At 38.7% G+C, this 22,773-nt stretch overlaps 2 protein-coding genes across 2 annotated transcripts; both read right to left on the bottom strand.

The window, feature by feature from the left end:
- Window positions 1-530: 530 nt before the first annotated feature.
- On the bottom strand, window positions 531-2,457 carry LOC115565626 (uncharacterized). The gene is made up of 4 exons (XM_089261918.1): window positions 2,267-2,457; window positions 1,807-2,207; window positions 1,626-1,742; window positions 531-1,568 (listed from the first exon to the last, which is right to left on the bottom strand). The coding sequence occupies exons 1-4, from the start codon at window positions 2,414-2,416 to the stop codon at window positions 614-616; spliced, it is 1,623 nt and encodes a 540-aa protein (XP_089118044.1). The 5' UTR covers window positions 2,417-2,457; the 3' UTR covers window positions 531-613.
- Window positions 2,458-4,405: 1,948 nt separating this feature from the next.
- LOC115565684 (uncharacterized) lies at window positions 4,406-6,337 on the bottom strand. Its single transcript, XM_089262025.1, has 4 exons — window positions 6,145-6,337; window positions 5,685-6,085; window positions 5,504-5,620; window positions 4,406-5,438 (listed from the first exon to the last, which is right to left on the bottom strand). The coding sequence occupies exons 1-4, from the start codon at window positions 6,292-6,294 to the stop codon at window positions 4,484-4,486; spliced, it is 1,623 nt and encodes a 540-aa protein (XP_089118151.1). The 5' UTR covers window positions 6,295-6,337; the 3' UTR covers window positions 4,406-4,483.
- Between the last annotated feature and the right edge of the window lie 16,436 nt (window positions 6,338-22,773).

The raw sequence follows: 22,773 nt of genomic DNA on the forward strand, positions 1-22,773 counted from the left end.
TAATAGAAAGTTTGATATGACATAAGCGAGAGCATACTCTACAAACTAAGATAAATAATTGCACCCCATGCACCGAATTATCGTTAGATAACCAATGGGAAAGCCCAATAAATTGATAAGAGAACATTTTATTATTTTTTATTTTTTTTTTTTATTCAAGGTGAATGAAATAAAACGAGCTAAATATATTATTTTCCTATCTTTTCTTTCATTACTTCTTTACTAATACTATTTTACTAACAGATATAAAAGCCTTTTATATTGATATCAATAATCATAATTTCATTATTGATTGTTTTTATTTTTCTCATGCTATTATTAGCTCTTTATCAGCATTAAAGTACATTATATATATATATATATATATATATATATATATATATATCGCTCACTATTATGTAGTAAATTGTTTCACATGTTTTCATGTTTCTTGGAATGAATTTATACCAGCTATACCAACAAACGCACCTTTGTCTCAAATGTAAAATAAGAAAACATATTTTGATTGTCTACGATATTTTTCAATTTATTTAATAATATTTACATGTTGAATCACCAAAATATAGAACTTCTTAAAATTATATAAGGAACATTGGATATAAAAGAAATGAAACTATGACTCCTGAGCATCCATGAGCGACTCAAACAGTTTCCTGGCCAAGTTTCTGACCACTTTACCATTGTTGTTCATGGGCAAACTGTCGACAAACTGGACGCCAGCGTTCAGCTGTTTGTATTCGACAACAACGCGCTTTGCCACATGCTCAATGATCTTCTCCTTGGAGATTTCGGCTCCGGGTTTCTTGATTACCAGTGCGCCAGCTGCATCGGTATAGTTCGTGTTCCTCACGCCGACAATGCAAACATTTTCCACCTCTGGCAGCTCCGCAATAATTTGCTCAATTTCGTTGGGCCAGAAGTCCTTTGATTTGTATTTGAGCACGTCCTTCTTGCGATCTACCAAAAACAGATTGTTGTCATCGTCAAAGTAGCCGAGATCTCCCAGATCAATCCAGCCATCCCGAAAGGTGGAGGCCGTATCCTCAGGATTGGCCACATAGCCCTGCCATGCGACGCCAATGTCAATAAGAATTTGGCCGACCTGGTTAGGTCCCAGCGAATTTCCCTCCTCGTCAATGATCTTAACCCGAACGCCTGGTGGCAGCTTGCCCACAGAACTCGGGAGGCTCTGGTCAATGTTAAGAGCTATTGTGCCCGTCTCAGTTGCGCCATACGCGAACACAATATGGGCATTCTTCATGAGCTCCTGTCCTCTCTGCAGTATCTTCATCGACAGCCACCCTCCGACAACAATGCTCATGCGTACGGTAGACAAGCTCTGTTCGGTAGCCAATGGACTTGTGTAGACCTCAAAGCCTTGCCAGGGTGCCATCACAATCAGGGTGACCTTGTACTTTTCGATCATGCGGACGAAGTTGTCGCCATTGAATGGCTCATTGAATATGACTTGACTAGAGCCATAAAAGAAACACAGCATCATTAGCATGAGACCCGTCATCCAGTCTAGAGTAGCACTTGTTAGGACCACGTCTGTGCAGTTTCCGATTCTGAAATGAATTTGATCTAGCTCTCCGCAAAAACTTACAAACGATTCTTATACTTACGCCTCTACTTTGTTGAGTTGTCTATGCGAGATGGCCACAGATTTCGGCTTGCCCGATGTACCCGATGAGCAGAGAATGGCCGCTATTTGATTACCGTCAGTAGCCAAAGGCAAGGGTCTGAAGACAAGAAAGACAAAGGTGAACTAACTACTCAACGGTTCTTTTGCACTGTCCAACTTACTGGCAGAAACGCTCCATGGGATGTGGCTTCAGCAGATCCTCAATATATGGTACGCCTTCGACGCGTCCAGTTAGCGTAACGTACTTGGGATTCCAACCCTTAGTTACCTCCTTCATGACTCCATAGTCTTTGGCATCGCAGAACATAATCTTTGGCTTTGTCGTCTCATATAGATCTTGAATGACTTGTGGCTCCTTCATGTAGGTGTAAGCCACGGCATGGAAGGGAGTCGTGTTAAACAGGCAGCCCACAACAAGGGAGGTGGTGAAGGTGCTAGCATTGCCAATAATGCCGACGACATCCTTGTGAGTAAGTCCCTCACTCTTCAGGTACAGAGCCAGGCGTGCGGCCCAGATGTGCACCTCTCCAAAGGTTACCACACGCTCGTCCATACTCGAAATCTATTGAGGAATAGTTGCATTAGCTGAATTTCTTTGTGAGCTCATCCATCAGCACTCACTTGGACGACATTTGTGGGATAGCTCTTGACTGAATTGTATATTCTTTCGCCCACCGAGCAGTCTTGATCGTACAGCTTACGCAAGGGCAATCCGCTCCACACTTTTGTCTTCTCATCATAAAATGTTGGAAATAGTGCTTTAGCTGCCATATTGTCTGTGCAAAAGTTATGGAACTACTGTTTGGTTTCTTGGTAGAACCTTAAGGTTTATATACCATATGGAGCTTATGTACGTAATTAATAATCTTATGATGATATTGACTATTTATCGTACGACGTATGATATGAATGGCTTATTGGTGCAAAGTTTCATTTGGAATATGCGCCGAAACTTATTATGATACTGTGTGGCCAAATGTTTGGCCGCAGGCATTCAATAGTTCGTTCGGCTTATCATGAACTTCTCTTTTAATTTCCTTAACAGACTTTTCATTTTCTGTCTATAGATAATTCTTACATACCTTTACAGTGCACACTAGCCACTGCAGTGGGTATCGCACAAAAGACAGACGATAATAATATACCCAGTGAAGGGTATGCAGGTATTATCTAAAGATCGATTAGACAGTCGCTAAGCAACATCATGTGATTATTATACACTGAACCACAGAAAATGTGAAATCAGGGTATAATGAATTTGTTAAAATGTATGTAACCCGCAGAAAGAGGCGTGGCAGATTCCACAAAGTATATACAGTCCGTCTGTCCGTCTGATTATGTTGCTCATACGAATATTGGCTGTTTATCAGTATTAAGGTACATTATCTCAAATTTTAAACATATATATAAATATTTATACAATTTCGGTTTTTTATATAATTCACCCCCCACCCTTATATTCACCCCCTCAGCAATAAATATGTTAAAGGCAAATTTCAAATACTGTGCTTTGGCAAATATACGCACTTTAATAATATTATCGCAATCGTAAAGTTTCTTAAAAGAGTACATGCACGGGAAAAGTTATTAAGCAATTAAGTTCCCATAGTAAGCTCACACTGCAGCCCATGTATGATAATACGCGCGTGAGTATGTATGTTTGTGAGTGTGTATATTTCTTGTGTAAGCAGGTAGAAACAAAGATTTATCATGATTACAAAGACGAAATATCAATTCCTTAAAGGGTTCAGGGGATCTCGTAGTCGAGCAGTCTTGTTTATTGTAATACTTATAATTTCTTTTATAGTTTTAATAGTTTATTAAAATGTTTCGTTCCATGTTATCAACGCATATTAGGCATATTTATATATACAAATGCATTTGGCGCTATAAAAGCCACGTCTCTACTGGGCCTAGACAACTTATTTTGGCCAGTTTTTAGAACGAGCTGACGGTAACCTAACTGAAAAATTCGGATGCTTACGCTCCAAACATGTGAAAATTACAGGGTATTTCTTGATGTACGATTTGATTGAACAAGGATATGAATATGTCGGAGATGATAGTATTTGTAATGGTTGACTGAGATGTTAGTTGACTCTAATATCGAGTGTGGTCCAGGCGAAGTTGACAGTTGGTTGCAATTGATGTAATAGAATGAGCTAGTGAAAAATCAGACAGTTAATTAGAGAGAAAAGTAGGACAACAGTGCAGGAGCACGCTGCACTCCACAAAATTATCTAATCTGCAGAAATATCCGACATATTCTTTGTTGGGTTTGGCACGCCTCCAAAACCATTATACCCTTTGACATTTTTCAAGGGTTCTGGGAATAATAATTAAAATTTGATTTTTCTTCTTCAAAGTAGATTTTTAGATTGGATAATTTGATTGTTTGTCTCTAAATTCTGGTTCTATAATAGTAAATTAAGCTCTTATATAACGACAATTCAAAATTCTAAACATCTTTAAGGGTAATTTTATCATTATATTTCATTTTAGATCTAAGGTGAAAAAAATAAAAGATAAATATATTGATAATAAAGAAATCAAATCCATTTGAATTTTTATCAATGATGAATCTCTAATAACTGATTGATTTAGTTTGCGCATACGAATATTGGTTCCTTATCAGTATTAGGGTTCATTATCTATCAATCAGTATTAAATAGTTAATTATATAAAAATTTATAATATATTCAATAAATTTATAATTTGATATACATATATTAAATATATTTGTTTTGTAATTTATATCAAGTTAACTTAACAGAAATCATCATAATATCGAAATTATTAAAAAATCTATAATGAACAATGGTTATAAGACAAATGAAACTATGACTCTTGAACATCCATGAGCGACTCAAACAGTTTCCTGGCCGAGTTTCTGACCACTTTACCATTGTTGTTCATGGGCAAACTGTCGACAAACTGGACGCCAGCGTTCAGCTGTTTGTATTCGACAACAACGCGCTTTGCCACATGCTCAATGATCTTCTCCTTGGAGATTTCGGCTCCGGGTTTCTTGATTACCAGTGCGCCAGCTGCATCGGTATAGTTCGTGTTCCTCACGCCGACAATGCAAACATTTTCCACCTCTGGCAGCTCCGCAATAATTTGCTCAATTTCGTTGGGCCAGAAGTCCTTTGATTTGTATTTGAGTACGTCCTTCTTGCGATCTACCAAAAACAGATTGTTGTCATCGTCAAAGTAGCCGAGATCTCCCAGATCGATCCAGCCATCCCGCAAGGTGGAGGCCGTATCCTCAGGATTGGCCACATAGCCCTGCCATGCGACGCCAATGTCAATATGAATTTGGCCAACCTGGTTAGGTCCCAGCGAATTTCCCTCCTCGTCAATGATCTTAACCCGAACACCTGGTAACAGTTTACCCACAGAGCTTGACAGGCTCTGGTCAATGTTGAATGCTATTGCGCCCGTCTCAGTCGCTCCATACCCGAACACAATATGGGCATTCTTCATGAGCTCCTGCCCCCTCTGCAATATCTTATTCGACAGCCATCCACCGATAACGATACACGTTCGTACGCTAGACAAGCTCTGTTCGGTAGCCAATGGGCTTGTGAGGACCTCAAAGCCCTGCCAGGGTGCCATCACAATCAGGGTGACCTTGTACTTTTCGATCATGCGGACGAAGCTGTCGGCTTGGAATTGGTCATTGAATATGACTTGACTATTGCCATAAAAGAAACAAATCATAATAAGCACGAAGCCCGTCATCCAGTCTAGAGTAGCACTTGTTAGGATAACATCTGTACAGTTTCCGATACTGAAATGAATTTGATTTAAATTTATAGCTCTCCGCAAAGATTTGCAAACGATTTGTATACTCACGGGCCTACTTTGTTGATCTGTCGATGAGAGATGGCCACAGATTTCGGCTTGCCCGATGTGCCCGATGAACAGAGAATGGCCGCTATTTGATTACCGTCAGTAGCCAAAGGCAAAGGTCTGAAGAGCAGAAAGACAAAGGTAAACTAACTACTCAACGGTTCTTTTGCACTGTCCAATTTACTGGTAGAAACGCTCCATGGGATGTGGCTTCAGCAGATCCTCAATATATGGTACGCCTTCGACGCGTCCAGTTAGCGTAACGTACTTGGGATTCCAACCCTTAGTTACCTCCTTCATGACTCCATAGTCTTTGGCATCGCAGAACATAATCTTTGGCTTTGTCGTCTCATATAGATCTTGAATGACTTGTGGCTCCTTCATGTAGGTGTAAGCCACGGCATGGAAGGGAGTCGTGTTAAACAGGCAGCCCACAACAAGGGAGGTGGTGAAGGTGCTGGCATTGCCAATAATGCCGACGACATCCTTGTGAGTAAGTCCCTCACTCTTCAGGTACAGAGCCAGGCGTGCGGCCCAGATGTGCACCTCTCCAAAGGTTACCACACGCTCGTCCATATTCGAAATCTATTGAGGAATAGTTGCATTAGCTGAATTTCTTTGTGAGCTCATCCATCAGCACTCACTTGGACGACATTTGTGGGATAGCTCTTGACTGAATTGTATATTCTTTCGCCCACCGAGCAGTCTTGATCGTACAGCTTACGCACGGGCAACCCGCTCCACACTTTTGTCTTCTCATCATAAAATGTTGGAAATAGTGCTTTAGCTGCCATATTGTCTGTGCAAAAGTTATGGAACTACTGTCTGGTTGCTTGGTGGAACCTTAAGGTTTATATACCCTAAGGAGCTGATGTACGTAATGGCTTATTGGTGCAAAGTTTCTTTTAGAATATGCGCCGAAAGTTATTAAGATACTGCCTAATGTTTGGCTGAACGCATTCAAAAGTTCGTTCGGCTTATCATGAACTTCTCTTTTAATTTCCTTTGCAGCCCTTTCATTATTTTCTCTCTATAGATAATTCTTACATACCTTTACAGAGCACAATACCCACTGCAGTGGGCATAACACAATAGACGAAGTCAATAATAAAATACCCAGTGAGGGCAGCAGGTATTATCTAAAGATCGATTAGACAGTCGCTAAGCAACAGCATGTGATTTTTGTTTTTATACCCTGAACCCATTGAAAATGGGAAATCAGGGTATAATGGTTTTGTTAAAATGTATGTAACAGGCAGAAGGAGGCGTGGCAGACCCCACAAAGTATATATATTCTTGATCAGGGCGACGAGCTGAGTCGATTTAGCCCTGTCCGTCTGTCTGTCCGTCCGTCCGTCCGTCCGTCCGTCCGTATGTTTGAACGCGTCGATTTCAGAAGATATAAGAGCTAGAGACTTCAACTTTTTTTTTAAATGTCCGTAAAAACAGCGCGCATATCGAGTTTTTCACTAAAAAACGATAACTCATTCCGATAGTTTTTTATCGATAAAAAACCTTATCGAAGATAACTTAAATAATTATATCTCTTACATCTTTCAAGCTAGAGTCTCCAAATTTAAAATGTATATTAAGATGTATTTTAGACAATTTCGGTTTTTGTTAAAATTTACCCCCCACCCCTAAATCCACCCCCTCACCCTCATCTTTGTAAAAGTCGTATATCAAATACTAGAGACTTGTGCTTCGGTATGCACATACATTTAAACATCATGATTACGTTCTGTAAGTTTCATTACGATCGTACGTCTAGAAATTAAATTATTCAACAAATAAGTTCTCATAATATTGCCAACACTGCAGCGCAACCCAAGAGCAATAGGTTATAAATTTATAACTCCTACATTTTTAGAGCTATAGTCTCCAAATTTTAAAAGTATATTCCAATGCATTTTATACAATTTCGGTTTTTGTTATATTTTGGATACCGGCTCCAAATTCACCAGAATCCCCAGTGAAGGTCAGATTCTAGTATAGCTAATTGTGAATGATTTGATTTGATGTTTTCTTTTAAATGCCAAATATTCAATAGAATATGTAGATCATATGCTGAAAGTTTCATTAAATTCGGTTTAGTCAATCGACGTTAAAAAATAACAAAATGTTTGGCCAATTAACAAACGCACGTGCTGCAGCAACAGCAGTTTTCCAATACGTGTGCACTCATACATTCAAACATCTTCTAGCACATTCTTTGAATCACATCAGCAGTTAGTTTCGTTTAGTTCTGCTAGATGGCGTTGCATCAGTGAATCTATTTCAGTTTTGACATTGCAAATGAGAACAGAGGAGTGGCGTCATGGTAGAGGGCGCGGCGCTCGATCGCGAGGTCCCCAGTTCAAATCCTGCTGGGCGTATTGTAGTTTTCTTTTAATTGCTTCAAAACTTTTATATATTTGTGATTAAATTTCTCTTATATTTTTTCAAAAATCGAAATTGAAATTTTAACATTTTTATTAGTTTGGTTGTTCTTGCACATTCCTAAAGTCACATCAGCAGTTAGTTTGACTTAGATTTGGTAGATGGCGCTGTAGCAGTGAATCTATTTCAGTTTTGACATTGAAAATTAAAACAGAAGGGTGGCGTCAAGGTAGAAAGCGCGGCGCTTGATCACAAGGTCTCGGGCTCAAACCCGGAGCGTGTCGGAATTATCTCTTTTAATTGTTTCAAAATTTTTATTTATTTAATTAAATGAGTTTTCTATTTAATTTATATTTTTAAATACATCGAAATTGAAATTTGAACCATACTAAATGTGCTTTTCTATTATTTTGGTTCAGGGTAGTATCTAGTCGAGCACTCTCGACTAGAGTTTTTATACCCTGAACCCATTGAAAATGGGAAATCAGGGTATAATGGTTTTGTTAAAATGTATGTAACAGGCAGAAGGAGGCGTGGCAGACCCCACAAAGTATATATATTCTTGATCAGGGCGACGAGCTGAGTCGATTTAGCCCTGTCCGTCTGTCTGTCCGTCCGTCCGTCCGTCCGTCCGTCCGTATGTTTGAACGCGTCGATTTCAGAAGATATAAGAGCTAGAGACTTCAACTTTTTTTTTAAATGTCCGTAAAAACAGCGCGCATATCGAGTTTTTCACTAAAAAACGATAACTCATTCCGATAGTTTTTTATCGATAAAAAACCTTATCGAAGATAACTTAAATAATTATATCTCTTACATCTTTCAAGCTAGAGTCTCCAAATTTAAAATGTATATTAAGATGTATTTTAGACAATTTCGGTTTTTGTTAAAATTTACCCCCCACCCCTAAATCCACCCCCTCACCCTCATCTTTGTAAAAGTCGTATATCAAATACTAGAGACTTGTGCTTCGGTATGCACATACATTTAAACATCATGATTACGTTCTGTAAGTTTCATTACGATCGTACGTCTAGAAATTAAATTATTCAACAAATAAGTTCTCATAATATTGCCAACACTGCAGCGCAACCCAAGAGCAATAGGTTATAAATTTATAACTCCTACATTTTTAGAGCTATAGTCTCCAAATTTTAAAAGTATATTCCAATGCATTTTATACAATTTCGGTTTTTGTTATATTTTGGATACCGGCTCCAAATTCACCAGAATCCCCAGTGAAGGTCAGATTCTAGTATAGCTAATTGTGAATGATTTGATTTGATGTTTTCTTTTAAATGCCAAATATTCAATAGAATATGTAGATCATATGCTGAAAGTTTCATTAAATTCGGTTTAGTCAATCGACGTTAAAAAATAACAAAATGTTTGGCCAATTAACAAACGCACGTGCTGCAGCAACAGCAGTTTTCCAATACGTGTGCACTCATACATTCAAACATCTTCTAGCACATTCTTTGAATCACATCAGCAGTTAGTTTCGTTTAGTTCTGCTAGATGGCGTTGCATCAGTGAATCTATTTCAGTTTTGACATTGCAAATGAGAACAGAGGAGTGGCGTCATGGTAGAGGGCGCGGCGCTCGATCGCGAGGTCCCCAGTTCAAATCCTGCTGGGCGTATTGTAGTTTTCTTTTAATTGCTTCAAAACTTTTATATATTTGTGATTAAATTTCTCTTATATTTTTTCAAAAATCGAAATTGAAATTTTAACATTTTTATTAGTTTGGTTGTTCTTGCACATTCCTAAAGTCACATCAGCAGTTAGTTTGACTTAGATTTGGTAGATGGCGCTGTAGCAGTGAATCTATTTCAGTTTTGACATTGAAAATTAAAACAGAAGGGTGGCGTCAAGGTAGAAAGCGCGGCGCTTGATCACAAGGTCTCGGGCTCAAACCCGGAGCGTGTCGGAATTATCTCTTTTAATTGTTTCAAAATTTTTATTTATTTAATTAAATGAGTTTTCTATTTAATTTATATTTTTAAATACATCGAAATTGAAATTTGAACCATACTAAATGTGCTTTTCTATTATTTTGGTTCAGGGTAGTATCTAGTCGAGCACTCTCGACTAGAGTTTTTTTACTTGTTTCATTGTGTATTATATAGTCAATAGTCTCTTTAGATAATGATTACATACTCTTACAATGGGTTTATTGCATTGGATATGTGATGTGCAGACTAAATGTATTTAGACAGAGCTATATCGGTATATATATACGTACATTCATCAACAAATTTAAATAAAAGCAGTATCCAAGTCCATGTCTATGCACTCAGTGATCCTTAAGTGATTTTAAGAGAATCATAGTTTCCACATTTTCAAGTTTCATGTAATTATAATAATCCAAAGTTGTTTTTGCTTGTTCAAAATAGATTTTTAGATCGGTTACTTTGATTGTTTGCCTTAAAATTCTAGGTATCAATAATTGTTTTCTAAGCTCTTATTCAACGACGATTGAAAATTCTTAGCCTCTTTAAGAGTATTTCGTATTCGGTAATATATTATTATTATATAAATATATAATATATTTTAAGTACAATTTATTAAAACTTATATCGGTTTTAAAACTTGTGTCGATAAAACGTATATCTGTTTAGTTTTATTTAACAAACCCCAGCCGAGGAACTTCCGATTAAAATTGAATGAAAAACCTGGATCGATCAGTCTATTTTACAGCTCTCATACTTTCAGTTGTTCAACTCGCTTCGATACGGTTCGGTTCGGTTCGGTTCGGTTCGGTTCGGTTCGGTTCGGTTCGGTTCGGTTCTACAGTGAAAAGGAATAAATATGCAAAAAATATGAACACAAAACAAACAATTACCATCAACCGGACAACAGCTTTTCGTGCTTCTCCTACTTCGCTCGTCTGCTTCAGGCCCAACAACTTCACGGTCGACCGGTGGCTTCATCCTCATCGTTTGCAGCTGCCAAAACAGTCAAGTGTTTCGTTTGCCGGTTATTGCCAACCCCCCCAAAGGCCGGGCATCTAATCGAATTTGATGGCTTCACACTGATAGCAGCAGCTGCTGCTCCTGCTCCAGTTCCTCCTGCTGCTGCACCTTTCCTCCACCTTTCCTCAGCCCACGAATCCGGCCACGATTTTTATTGCCTTTTATATTATTGTATTAGCCGTGTGGCATACGCTTTAAATATTGCCTGTCCCTTCGTCGATCTTTTGTTCAGCGTCAGCCTCTGCTTATTCGCAGCAGATTTCAGCGCCGATTTTTATGTGTTCGGCGTTTATTATGCTTTACTTTTTCGCGCCTCTTTTTAACCCCTTGTTTTATGTGACGTTCGCCGCTGCTGCTGCCGTTGCTGTTGCTCCTGATGCTACGTGTGCCGACCGGAAATGCCTCATTTTTAGAAGTGTTTTGCATTTTGTTGCCGCTCAACTCTTTTTTCGCATTCTGTTTTTTTTTTGCCCTCTTCTGTTTTCAACAATTGTAAACGCGCTTTTCGCTTTTCCATGTAGATGTGTGTGTTTGGCTGTCGTTGTTGTTGTTGTTTTTGGTGTTTGGGCTTTTGGTTTCTATTTTGCTTTGCTTTCGGTTATTTGTGAGATATATGCAAATGCGTTGGCAGTTATTTGTGTTGAGGATTTGTTTTAGCTTCTCTCATGTTATGCATATGTATTTGTGTTTTAGTTTAGTTTTGTCAGCCTGACATGGCATATGGATATGGATGTGGATGTGGATATGGATATGGTTTTGGGTTCGTTATTATTTTTAGGGCTAGCTTTTCTTTGATTTATGCTGCCAAATATTTTCACTACAAATTCCGTGACGTTTACGTTCAAAATCGTTTTTCTTTTTTCTTTTAAATATTTGAAAAGAAAATATATTTTTTTTTGTGTAGCCACTTAAAGTTTAAAGCATCAAACGGGATTCAATGGCGTATTAATTTAATCAATTAAATACTTTTGTGGAATTACCATTGCTTACGCTGATAACACCTCAATTGCGCTCGAAGTCAACAACTTTTCTCTGATAATTCTCAGTGGCTTATCAACTGCAGTTAACGGCGTTCGGATTAGTACAGTGATTGCATTATTCGGGAAATACCGTTCGCGGAACGTCGCCCACGTTCTGGAATATATTTAATTAAGTCTCGTTGGCAATATGGAAAGTTTATTGTGCAATAATGAAATTCATGATTGAGGACTTGTATAAAATTAAATGAAAAAGTCTCTGTTGACAGCATTGTGCTCAATTAATTTAGATTTGAGACAAAGTTTATTAATTACAAAGGACGAATTTTATGAGGAATGATTGTTTTCAAAAATAATATTTATAGGGATTTTCCACTAATTAAATTTATTCGATTCTCTTTTGACGACAGTTCAATGACTATCCAATTCTTTGCTATCAGTAGTAGCGGAACTGTATTTAGCAAAATTCGTCTAATCTTATCAGAAATAGTTCCGGGTTCTCCGCCTCCATAGATAAATTGTGAGGTAACAAAAAATCTAGACTTTTCGTACCGTAGTTTGATAAGTTTGCTATGAAAAATATTAGTGTATCTCTTTTTTTAAGCTTTACGGTAATAACAATTTAACTATCGTTGATATAGTCTGCTGATAAAAAGATGAGATTAACACGTCCATTTGCTCTCCCTTTTTCTCTTCAACACTCAAGTCATACCATTAAAATATAATTTTCTTTAAAGCCAAACAGATGATAGAGTGCGAACTTATTGAAAGTTGTTTTTAAAGAGGCAGCTCGAATGTTGGCGTCATAAATAAAAGAAATGAAATCATTTTAAGCAATTTGTCTACAGTTTTGTGTCACACTTTCTGCGTCATTTCTCACATGCCATAAAAATGCTACACACACACGCACACACACATAGTTCGGCTGAGGACACACCACAAGGCAAGCTGGGCACCAGCTCCAGATCCAGATCGGCACCCACATCCAATCCAGCGGCAAGTTGGCCGCCCAGCAAGGTGTCACGCTGATAAATGGCGCTGCCTTACTTACGCCAACTTCTCTATCGGCATGGCTCTACCTGTTCGCCTCACTCCGCTCTGTGATTTTTCCATGCCCTCTGCCATTTTACGTTTATTTTTTACAAAACTTTTTTCGTGTGCCAATTTCAAGAAAGATTTCCTTTAAGTGTAATAAAATGCAGTGTCGCTGTCATAAATCTATTCCGGCTACTGCGACTGCGACTGCGACTGCGACGGCGGCAGCGACGGCGACGCACAGCCACAAAATTGAAATGCATTGACATTGAATAATGAATTCTTAAGGAGTACAAAAGTGGTCCAGACAGCCCAACTTCCACAAAGCGTGTCAACACTTAGCATTGGCATTTGATTATAAGCGAAATTGTGTCGCAACGCTAATGCGGAAATTAAATATTTTCAAAAACTCAAACCAAAATGGGGAAAGACCACACAACAACAATGGAAGGAACGCTTGGAAACAATTTCAAAACATTTTTGTTGACAGCGTCCCCGAAGCAGACATGAAACACGCACACATAAATTGTGCCCCTGTTACGAGCATGGAAGTAAAAACGTGTTTCTGAAAACAATTTCGCCAGAGAGCATGAAAAATTCACGTTGAAGAATTGTTGATCATGCAGTTAGCTGAAAATCCGTAAGAATCACCTAATCAGAAATATTCATAAAACAATTAGAGTCCTAGCAAAATAATGTTGTATGTGACTTGTGGAACATCTTAACTAAAAAGTCATAAGATATATTGCATTGAGTACTACCCATTTTGTTCTTAAGTAAAAATTCACAATATAGAGATTTGTGCATCATGGCGAAATTACGTTGTTATCGAATTGTGGAACCTCCGCTCTCCACTCTGTCCATATAGTTTTGGCGTTTGCAAAAACGTTACTGTGAGCTGGCTTAAAAATTCTAATAACACAAATATTTGCAGATGAAAGAGGTACTAAAAGGCATTTGGCCGCACACTCCACTTGACAAATGTGGAGTGAGCGCCGAGATACATGAACTGGCTGGGTTAGGCAGAGGCAGACTGAGGGGCTAGAGAACTAGGGAGTCGACCTCCATCGACCCCTTGTCCTTCTCCCCCTATGGTTGGCAGTCAGAATCTACCGCCCCGGATGGCAGTCACTGTCACTCCATCATTTTGGCTCCGGCGTTGGCATACTTTTTGACAACACCAGGACAACAACAAGCCACAGACAAACTAACAAAAACGGCGCACACAAACACAGAAACACAAAAGCACACACACACACGTATGCAGAGAGAAAAAATTTGTAATTTTCGTAGCATGTTTGCTGCGTTTTGCACTTTTACTGCACATTTTTCATTTGCTGCGCAAAACTTTTTGACATGTTGCAGAGCAAATTGAATAAGTCCGCAAAAAAAGAAGAGAACAAACATTGCAAAACAATAGAACAAATGTTGCCCGCATGTTGCCTGTGCGTGCGCGTGTGTGTGTGTGTGTGTGCGTGTGAGTGTGTGTAGTGTTGTAGTTGTTGACGTGCGTGTGAGTGACCCTTAGTCGGAATAATCAAATTTGCATTGTTAGCCTGGCCCAGGCTACTGTTAATCGCTTTCTGATGAACTTTTCAGTCTCGCCCATATTCCCTAAGCATCTCTCCGATGCCCCCTGCCCCCTGAAGATGTGAGTGCAGCACAGCTGAAAAGCTTCTGGCCAACAGCCAGAACAATATAGAGCCCACAAGTAAGTAGGCTTATGGTCTTCAATGTGCCTCAAGTATGAATGCTCGGCAAGTTGGCCTGAAACCACCCGCATTGTGTGTGTGTGGGTGTGTGTGTGGGAAACGAACACACAGCCATGCAAATTGCACGATTGCCGCTAACAAAAGTAACTGCTAAATTCAAATAGTCAAACTTGTTGAAAATCTAATTTTGATTAGCTCTGTGAAACTCTGTTTAGAATTAATTGAATTACTTGCTCTGCAGAGAACTATCCATGATAAGATTTACTTGAATATGTGTGAATTGTATAAATTTCTAGAGAGAAATATCTATGGTAAGATTTGCTTGAATATGTGTGACTAATATATGTGTGGATATGAAGAGCGCTCTCTCTCTCTCTCATTGAAGTTAGCTCTGTGAGAAACTATGGACAAATGTGTGAGCATCTGTTATTCAAATAGGTTATATGTATGTATTTACGTATGCCTTCTTGGTAAACATCTGTATGAATTCATAATCATTCATGCATTCATAGCTATGTGAGTCTAATTGTATACCTGAATCTGTTAACTGACTCCTCTTGACTGTTCTAACTGCTTTATCGTTATCTTTATACATTAAATATATTTTGGTATACGATGCACAAAATCTAATATTTATTATAAATATTTCAATGAATTGATGTATTAAATCTTTACAAAATATTTACATTAAAGGATAAAATCATTTGAATAATATATACATATATACATATACATATCTACATATATCTATATATTTACTACTCCTCTTTTTTTTTTTGTAATCGAAGTCAAGTAGCTAACATAAAATCTCTAGGCAAGAAAAAGCCAATGACTTAGCCTGGAGAACATAATCTTGTATCTCATCTATAGTTAGGCTTTGTTTGGATGAAATGTTTACAGTATCTGCGTTTTGAGGTTTCATATGCCGAATGAAATTGAATTTGGAAACCCTCACGTTCAATTCATGGCAAAAAAGTGCAGGGAATAAAGGCACGTGGTAAGTGCTTTTCATTCAGCAAAGCAATACATATCACAGCCACTCGCACACAAACACACATCCACACCCACACTCTCTTGCACACACACATGAAAGACCAATGTGCAATTTCAGTTTGGGGACTGGAAGCCGCTGTTCACTTTGTCTTGGCGTTTCGACACGATTTTTCTTCATTTTCTGAAATCAATCAAATGCAGGCTGCTGGCAGGACTCGGCTCGGTTCGGCTTCGCTTGGCTTGACTTGGCTGTTATATGTATGTATTTGCCGTTGACCAGTTACAGGCAAGTCCAGTGTCCAGTGCACAACAGGCAGGCGCCTGGCCTGTCAACACAGACGCCCAGACCAAAGAAACGCCCTGGCTGACGGCCTGGCCTGTCCTCATTCTCCTCACTGGGCTGACTGGCTGGCTGGGCGCTTGTTGGACATTCATCAAGCCATTTCATCTATTGACTGATTGATAATATTTTTGATAAATGATTGGCGGCGACGTTTTCGTCCCGTGCCTGGGCACACGGCCTTGTCTGCCTTCCGGGCGGGTTATTTACGGCGTGCAAAAGAGCCAAGCAAAGGATTTATAGGTGCGCTGCCGATAGCTGTGCTGCTGCAATATGCAAATTGATGGATCCTCGATAGGTCATGTCCATATGGCCGATATGTGGATGGAGCTGAAGAAGGCCAATGCTAAGCTTATGGCTTAAGCTTGTTAGTTGATTGAGCTGTCCGTTGTGCATACATTGAAAGGGCAATCGGCCACTATTTTCAGCACTTTCGACTCGTCATTTTTCATGAGGTGGACGCCACGACGTCAGGCGATGCGACGTAGCCATGTGCATAACGAGTTGAACTAATAAAAATTAATTGAAACATCAACATTAACACCGCACTCCAAGCGATTAGAATCAGTTCCAGGCAGGCGCACACATTAAGGTGTTGTATTGTTGCTGGCACGCGCCAATGTTTACACGGCTCATGGCACAAGCGACAGGCCGAGGCCCACAGCACAGCTCAGCACAGCATGGCCAGGCAAGGTGAGGGGTGGGTGCCGGGCATATGCGAACCAAGAATCACAACAATCGGCCAAGGTAGCCCAACAGACAAGCAACACCACAACATCGGGTAACAGCCAACAGCAACACCAGCAGCAACAGTAAAAGCAACAACTACAACTTAGGGACACGGCCACATAAAACGCCCACATTGGACGCGCAGATTCGGACGGACGCGCTTATACAATAAGCCACACATTGCAGAGACAACGGTCGACGGACAGCAGACGGGGCAAGACTGACTACAACGTACGTGGCCGGACGGACAGACACAGCAGGTTCGCGCTAAAAGGTAGCTAAAACCTTTCGTGCAGAACTTGACGGTGCTGCCTGCTTCACATTTAAGTACCATGGGGTATGATAACTTTGTGAAGAGTCGCTAAAGGTATTTATATAAAGAAAGGTATAAAGAACGAAGAAATAAAAATAAATATAAAATAAATTTATATTTTACAGCAAAGAGAAACAATTTAAAATACCTAAAAATTAAGTACATGAAAATAATCTTATTTATTCCGCATAAATGCTTTATATGTAATAAATTTGCATAACAGAGACAAATAGAAAAATAAAATATTTTAAATATATGATTACAATATAAATAATAAATTGTTAATATGTGTTATTTTTTAAAGTATCTGAAAATAATAATAATAAATAATATTTTTCTGTTTCATAAATATATATATATATATATCTAATTAATTTTAGAAAGTACCAAGAAAGGTTGAGTTTAATCTTAAAATATTTATAAATTAAAATTGAGCTAAAAAAAATTCATATATATGTATGTATTTAGATCTTGCTTCAAAATATATAATAAATAATTTTAGATATATATACATATTTGCCAAATACAAAATATTCTTTTGATCTATTTTAAAATCTGAGCAGCTTAAAATGCATCACTCCTAAGATTGGACAAACCTTCATTTCTGAAAGAGCATTGGAGCTTCGTCACAGAGAATTTGATTTCCCTTTGATGTTGTGATTCTCGTTGCTGTGGCGCTTCCACCTGAACTGAGTTAAGCGCCGCGTGACTTATTTGATTGTTAAACAACATAATCTGTTGTTGCCTGCGAGCTGGCGAGCCGGCGAGCCCGCTGTCGTTGCCAATTGATTTTGGTCAAGTGTGGCAAATAAGTGGGTAAACACGAGCAGGCCAAGTGCCCATGGTCGTACGAACTGCAGAGACAACGCGAAAGACTACAAATGCAGCAGGACGGAACGGTAAACGGTAAGCGGTAAGCGGCCAACGGCAAACGGCCAACACCCGTAAGCCAAAAGCAATTCAAGCAATTTGCAATAAGGCGACTGGCGCTTGCCGACTGCCGACTTCAATTGCCAACTGGTTGCCTGCCTTTGACAGGCGATTCTTTAACACAAAAATATAAAAAAAAGGTGAAAAACAGAAGAAAAGTTTGCAGCTTTCTTTGTCTTTGCCTTTGGCCCTGTCTCTGTTCAAGGTGTCTGTCCCGCTCTCGCACACGTATAATGAAAGTGCAGCGTAGCGGAAAATCGCGCCAAAGACACAGTGCAAAAAAAAAGTTTGTGCTGTTGTATATGTCTGTGTATGTGTGTATATGTAAGTGGAAATTGAAAAGTAACGGACTGAAGTGGAAAACGGCTCTCACTAAAAAGGAGCAAAAAAAAAGAATTTGAGAGTAAAATGAAAGAATATTGCGAAAAAGGTATGAAAATTTCGTTCAAAATTCATGCATGAATACAGCGACCGAAGTCAGCAAGCGTTGCAGACGGAAGCGGATTGCCGACTCACTGAGAGCTCTCCTCTCTCTTCTCTCTCTCTCTCTCAATGCGTATGTGTGTGGGTGAGTGTGATTTTGGGTGGGTTTGGGGTTTGGCTTTGGGGCAAAAGTAGCGGCTGCTCTGTAAGTGGGTTTGGGGTCTGCTGTCGTGCGCACTTTCTGGCAGTCAATATTGCCGGGTGGACAAAGCCACTTTAGGTGTTATTGTGTCAATGTCTCGTAGCTAACGTAAAACCCCCTGAAGTGCCTGACCAAACTGCCAGAGTGGATTTTTTCCTCTAATACCCTGGAAGCAAAGAAAAATAGAAAGTGCATTTTGTTTGAATATTGAGCATTGAGGTATTATATCGCAGACTTTCTGAAACCAATTTAAAAAAAAATAAACTAAGTACATAAGTATAGTAAAGTACTTGAAAGTGTTTGGTTTGTCAAGGCAACTTATAAAATAAATTCAATTAAAAATGTTGTAAGGCTTGATTATTTTCCAGAAATTGAACAAGCTACCGAAAGTTTTAATTGTATATAGAAATTTATTAACATATTAATTAATGGATTTGCGTACGTTTATTAAAAGGCTTAATTGATTTTTATGTAAGATGCATATATTTCTATTTTATAATATTTAATTTAATTGTATATACTTGAATTAGACATAATATATTTTCCACTAAATTTTCTCCGAATTTGATTGATGGAATGTTAATGTTAGTTTACAAATAACATTTGTATACTTTTTTCTTTCATTGAACTTTGCAAATGTTAAAGCTAACTAGCACTGGCTAACCTTAATAAATATGAATTGACAGGACAACAAGGTAAGAAATGTAGTCGCAAACCGAATCACTCATATTTTTGCAACTGAATTTTCGTTTTTTATTTTGCAATTCACTTTCCAAATAGTAATTCGTAATTTTTAAATGCTCTCCGTTCATGTGTGTGTATGTAAATGACAGCTACTGTGATTGACATACAGGATATCTGGCAATCTGTTATCTCTCATTCAAAATCGAATATTTGCTTTCTTTTTAGCGCTATTGCTGCTGCAACAGTTCCAAACAGAAATTGGTAGTTCATATTTTACAGCAATTTCCATTTGGCCATATTGCCAGGCTTCAGTTCACTCAGCTTTTGCTGCCACCCCACCCTCTCCTCCTCTACTCTTTTCTGCTTTCTGCACTTTCTTTACCCACTTGCTGCTGCGTTTCTGCATGCAATTGAAATGCATTTTTATTTGCGCAGCCTGACCCTGATGCTCGACTTTGGCTTTCGCCTAGGATACTCGTATATGCTTTGAGTGCACTTTAATTTTTTTTTTTAATTTGCCGATGCAGCTGAACAACAAACAAATCAAAGTTAATTTCAATAATCAGAACTTTTGTCGCATGTCGTCCCCAACCACCACGCTCGATTCGTGCTGCTTCCTGCGAGCCATAAAAATGGGAGAAACTGGAACAGAGCAGAGCAACGCTTGTTAGTGCTTCACGCTGGGCTCTCCTCCTGCTGCTCCTGCTGCTGCTGCTGCGGCGGTGTTGGCCAGCTGGAATAAATAGTGCGCTACACTGAAAAGTAAATAAATCGAAATTGTTGCAAATTGCTTAATATTGAATTGTCCATGTAACATTTATGTAATATAGTTTCAGATGAACATATATATATATATGCATATGTGTGCATGTGTTCATCTTCTATAACCAATATGCTTTACTTTGCGCTGCTGCGTGACCATAGTTGTGGCCACATGCCACACTGTGGCCAAGATGCAGTTTGTGCCACACTCTTGCAGACCTAATCGCCCCGCTTGCAACTTCCTCTAAGCAAATTAAGGCACAGCCCCATGTCCAGTGCTCCCCGTTCAGGCAATCGCCTTAAACTATAATCAAGCGCCCAACTGGCTAAAAATAAAAGTGGCTAGTCAAGTCAGGCAAAGGCCCAGGCACAGGCACAGGCAAACGTATAGACATTGGCCAGAGTCGGAGAACTAGTAACTAGTTGTGCGGAGTAAATCAGTTGCAGGCCGCATTGGCGCAGCGAACCGGATGCGGGTAATAATATTTAGATTTTTAGCCCTTGATGCAAAACTTTATGCTTGTTTAGATAACATTATCGCGCTGGCCGTGGCCCCGGGTTGGCCAACTCGGCTGACTGACTGACTTTGTGGCAGACGCGGCGGTTTGGCAGCCGAGAGAGACGAGTGGCGAAAAACTTTTGCTAGCACGCATAAACTTGGCTAATTTACGATTGCACTGTGGGCATTGGGATGGGCCTTATAATTAGGGAAATTAATTTGTGTGCTTTAAGGAGGCAACAATAACAGCAACAGTAACAGCAGCAACAACAACAACACCAACAACAACAACGTGGGGCAACTGCAGCTGTACAAAGTTTTTAATTTTCATGATGCAGATAATGCCCATTAAAATACGAAGCTAACGGTGACCAACACCTGCGGCAGATCCTGGCCAGCTACAGTTCCTGAGTTGCGGCTCAGTCCAGCCGTGAACTAAGTGCATTAAAACTGGCAAAAGGAAAATGCACAACGACGGCGGCGGCGACGGCGTCGGCAATGGGAAAAATTATGATTATTATTATTTTTTATTATGCAACTGAAAGAAAAGTCGTCCTTTGGGCCAGTCGTTCTGCGTCCGCCGCCCGCTTGCGCTCGACCACGTCCTCGTCCACGTTGTTGTTGGCCACGCCAGGATGCGCCGGCCTTTTGAACTTGCCGGAGTCAATGCACGTTGTAAAAGCGGTGCGGAGTTGTTTCTGCCGACAGCGCCGCCGGCGGTAGCCATTATGCATTATTATTATCCTGGCACGCCCAGTCGCCCGCCCCCAGCCGACACAATGCAGGCAATGCAATGCGCTGTGCATTTATATATTTTTTCCTGGTCGGCGCTCATGCTGAAAATTATTACTCGAAATCAATTTCGTACAATTGAAGCACTTAATTTTTACCAATTCATTAATTGATTTCACTGCCGCTGCCATTACCCTATCTGGTGCTTATTTCGCGCTGACAGGCAAAAATATTAAACAAAAAAAAAGGAGAAGAAGAATGAATATATGTGTGCGTGTGTATAAATAAAGTAAGAGGTTTATCGAACGAAATGTTTACGAATGAGCCCCACAAGAAATTTACGTAGATGTAATATTTAATAAAAAGTATTTATATATTCATTTTATTTATTATTATTATTTCTATATATTTTTGGTAGTTTTCCTGTATTAATAGAATTATTTAATATAGATGAAATTTTAAAAAATTATTAAATAATTGAATATTAAATGTATTTTAATAATAATTTATTTTATTATATTTGTTCTCAGTTAGCATAAAATTTCTCCTACCGGCTATACCCTAAAACTTCTCTATAATTTTCGCCATCCACAGTCCAATGCGAGTCGGTGAAAATAAAGTTTATATTATAGTAGATTCACATACATATATATGCCCATAATAAAACCCATTCAGTGCAGGGTGCCGTTTAAGCCGGCTGCATCCCTTCTGCTGACGTGTTTTCATGAGCTTCGATCGTTGGGGACTGCGGCAGTGGGCGGCGCCAGCGCCGCACGGTTCACTGCACGCCACTTGACCAATTTACGAATTCCTGGATAGCTTTGGGGATGCCAAAGAAATAAATTAAGCAACTTGCTGCAGTCGTCGAGCAAACTGTAATAATTATTTTCCGGCCATATGAAAACATAAATAAAATTCTGTTGAAATTTAATTAATGCGCAATTTGTGCACCTAAAATTGATTTGTTTGTGTTGATTAATAAATACATAAATAAGAGTTAAATATTTATATAAGAAATAATTGCAAAAATAAAATACTTTTGTAGAGATGAGAGCTAGAAGTATTAATACAAAAATAGATTTATATACTTTTTACAGCATCTATAAAATAAATTGTTGAAGTTAAATTTAACTAATCAAAAAAATAAAAAAAAAAAATAATAAATAAATAAAAATAATAATTATTATTATAATAATAAAAATAAAAAAATTATCCATTCTCACTTAAAAAGAAAGTCAACAATAATTATTTTTAATTAATCTGTCTACATCTCAGTTATATTTAAACTGTAGTTCATATAAGCTCAGTTGTCTATAGTTCGCCTTGAGGAGAATCCTTTATTGCGTTGCATATAAACAGGGAAAATAAAAATGCATTCAGTCCATACAAGAGTATAAATTAACATGTTTGAAGCATTCTTTTCATTTCAATGCTATACCCTGCAAAAATTCAATTATTCTATAGAGCATCATGGACGAAATAACTGTGCATAATAGTGCAAACTAAATATAGGTACTGTAACATAAACATATATGTCAACAACTCTAAATTCAACAATTGAAATTATTTATATTTTTCAATAGTCATGT

Source organism: Drosophila navojoa, chromosome 5 (genome assembly GCF_054131105.1).
Source record: "Drosophila navojoa isolate 15081-1374.11 chromosome 5, UAZ_NAV_1.0, whole genome shotgun sequence".
NCBI classification, from domain to species: Eukaryota; Metazoa; Arthropoda; class Insecta; order Diptera; family Drosophilidae; genus Drosophila; species Drosophila navojoa.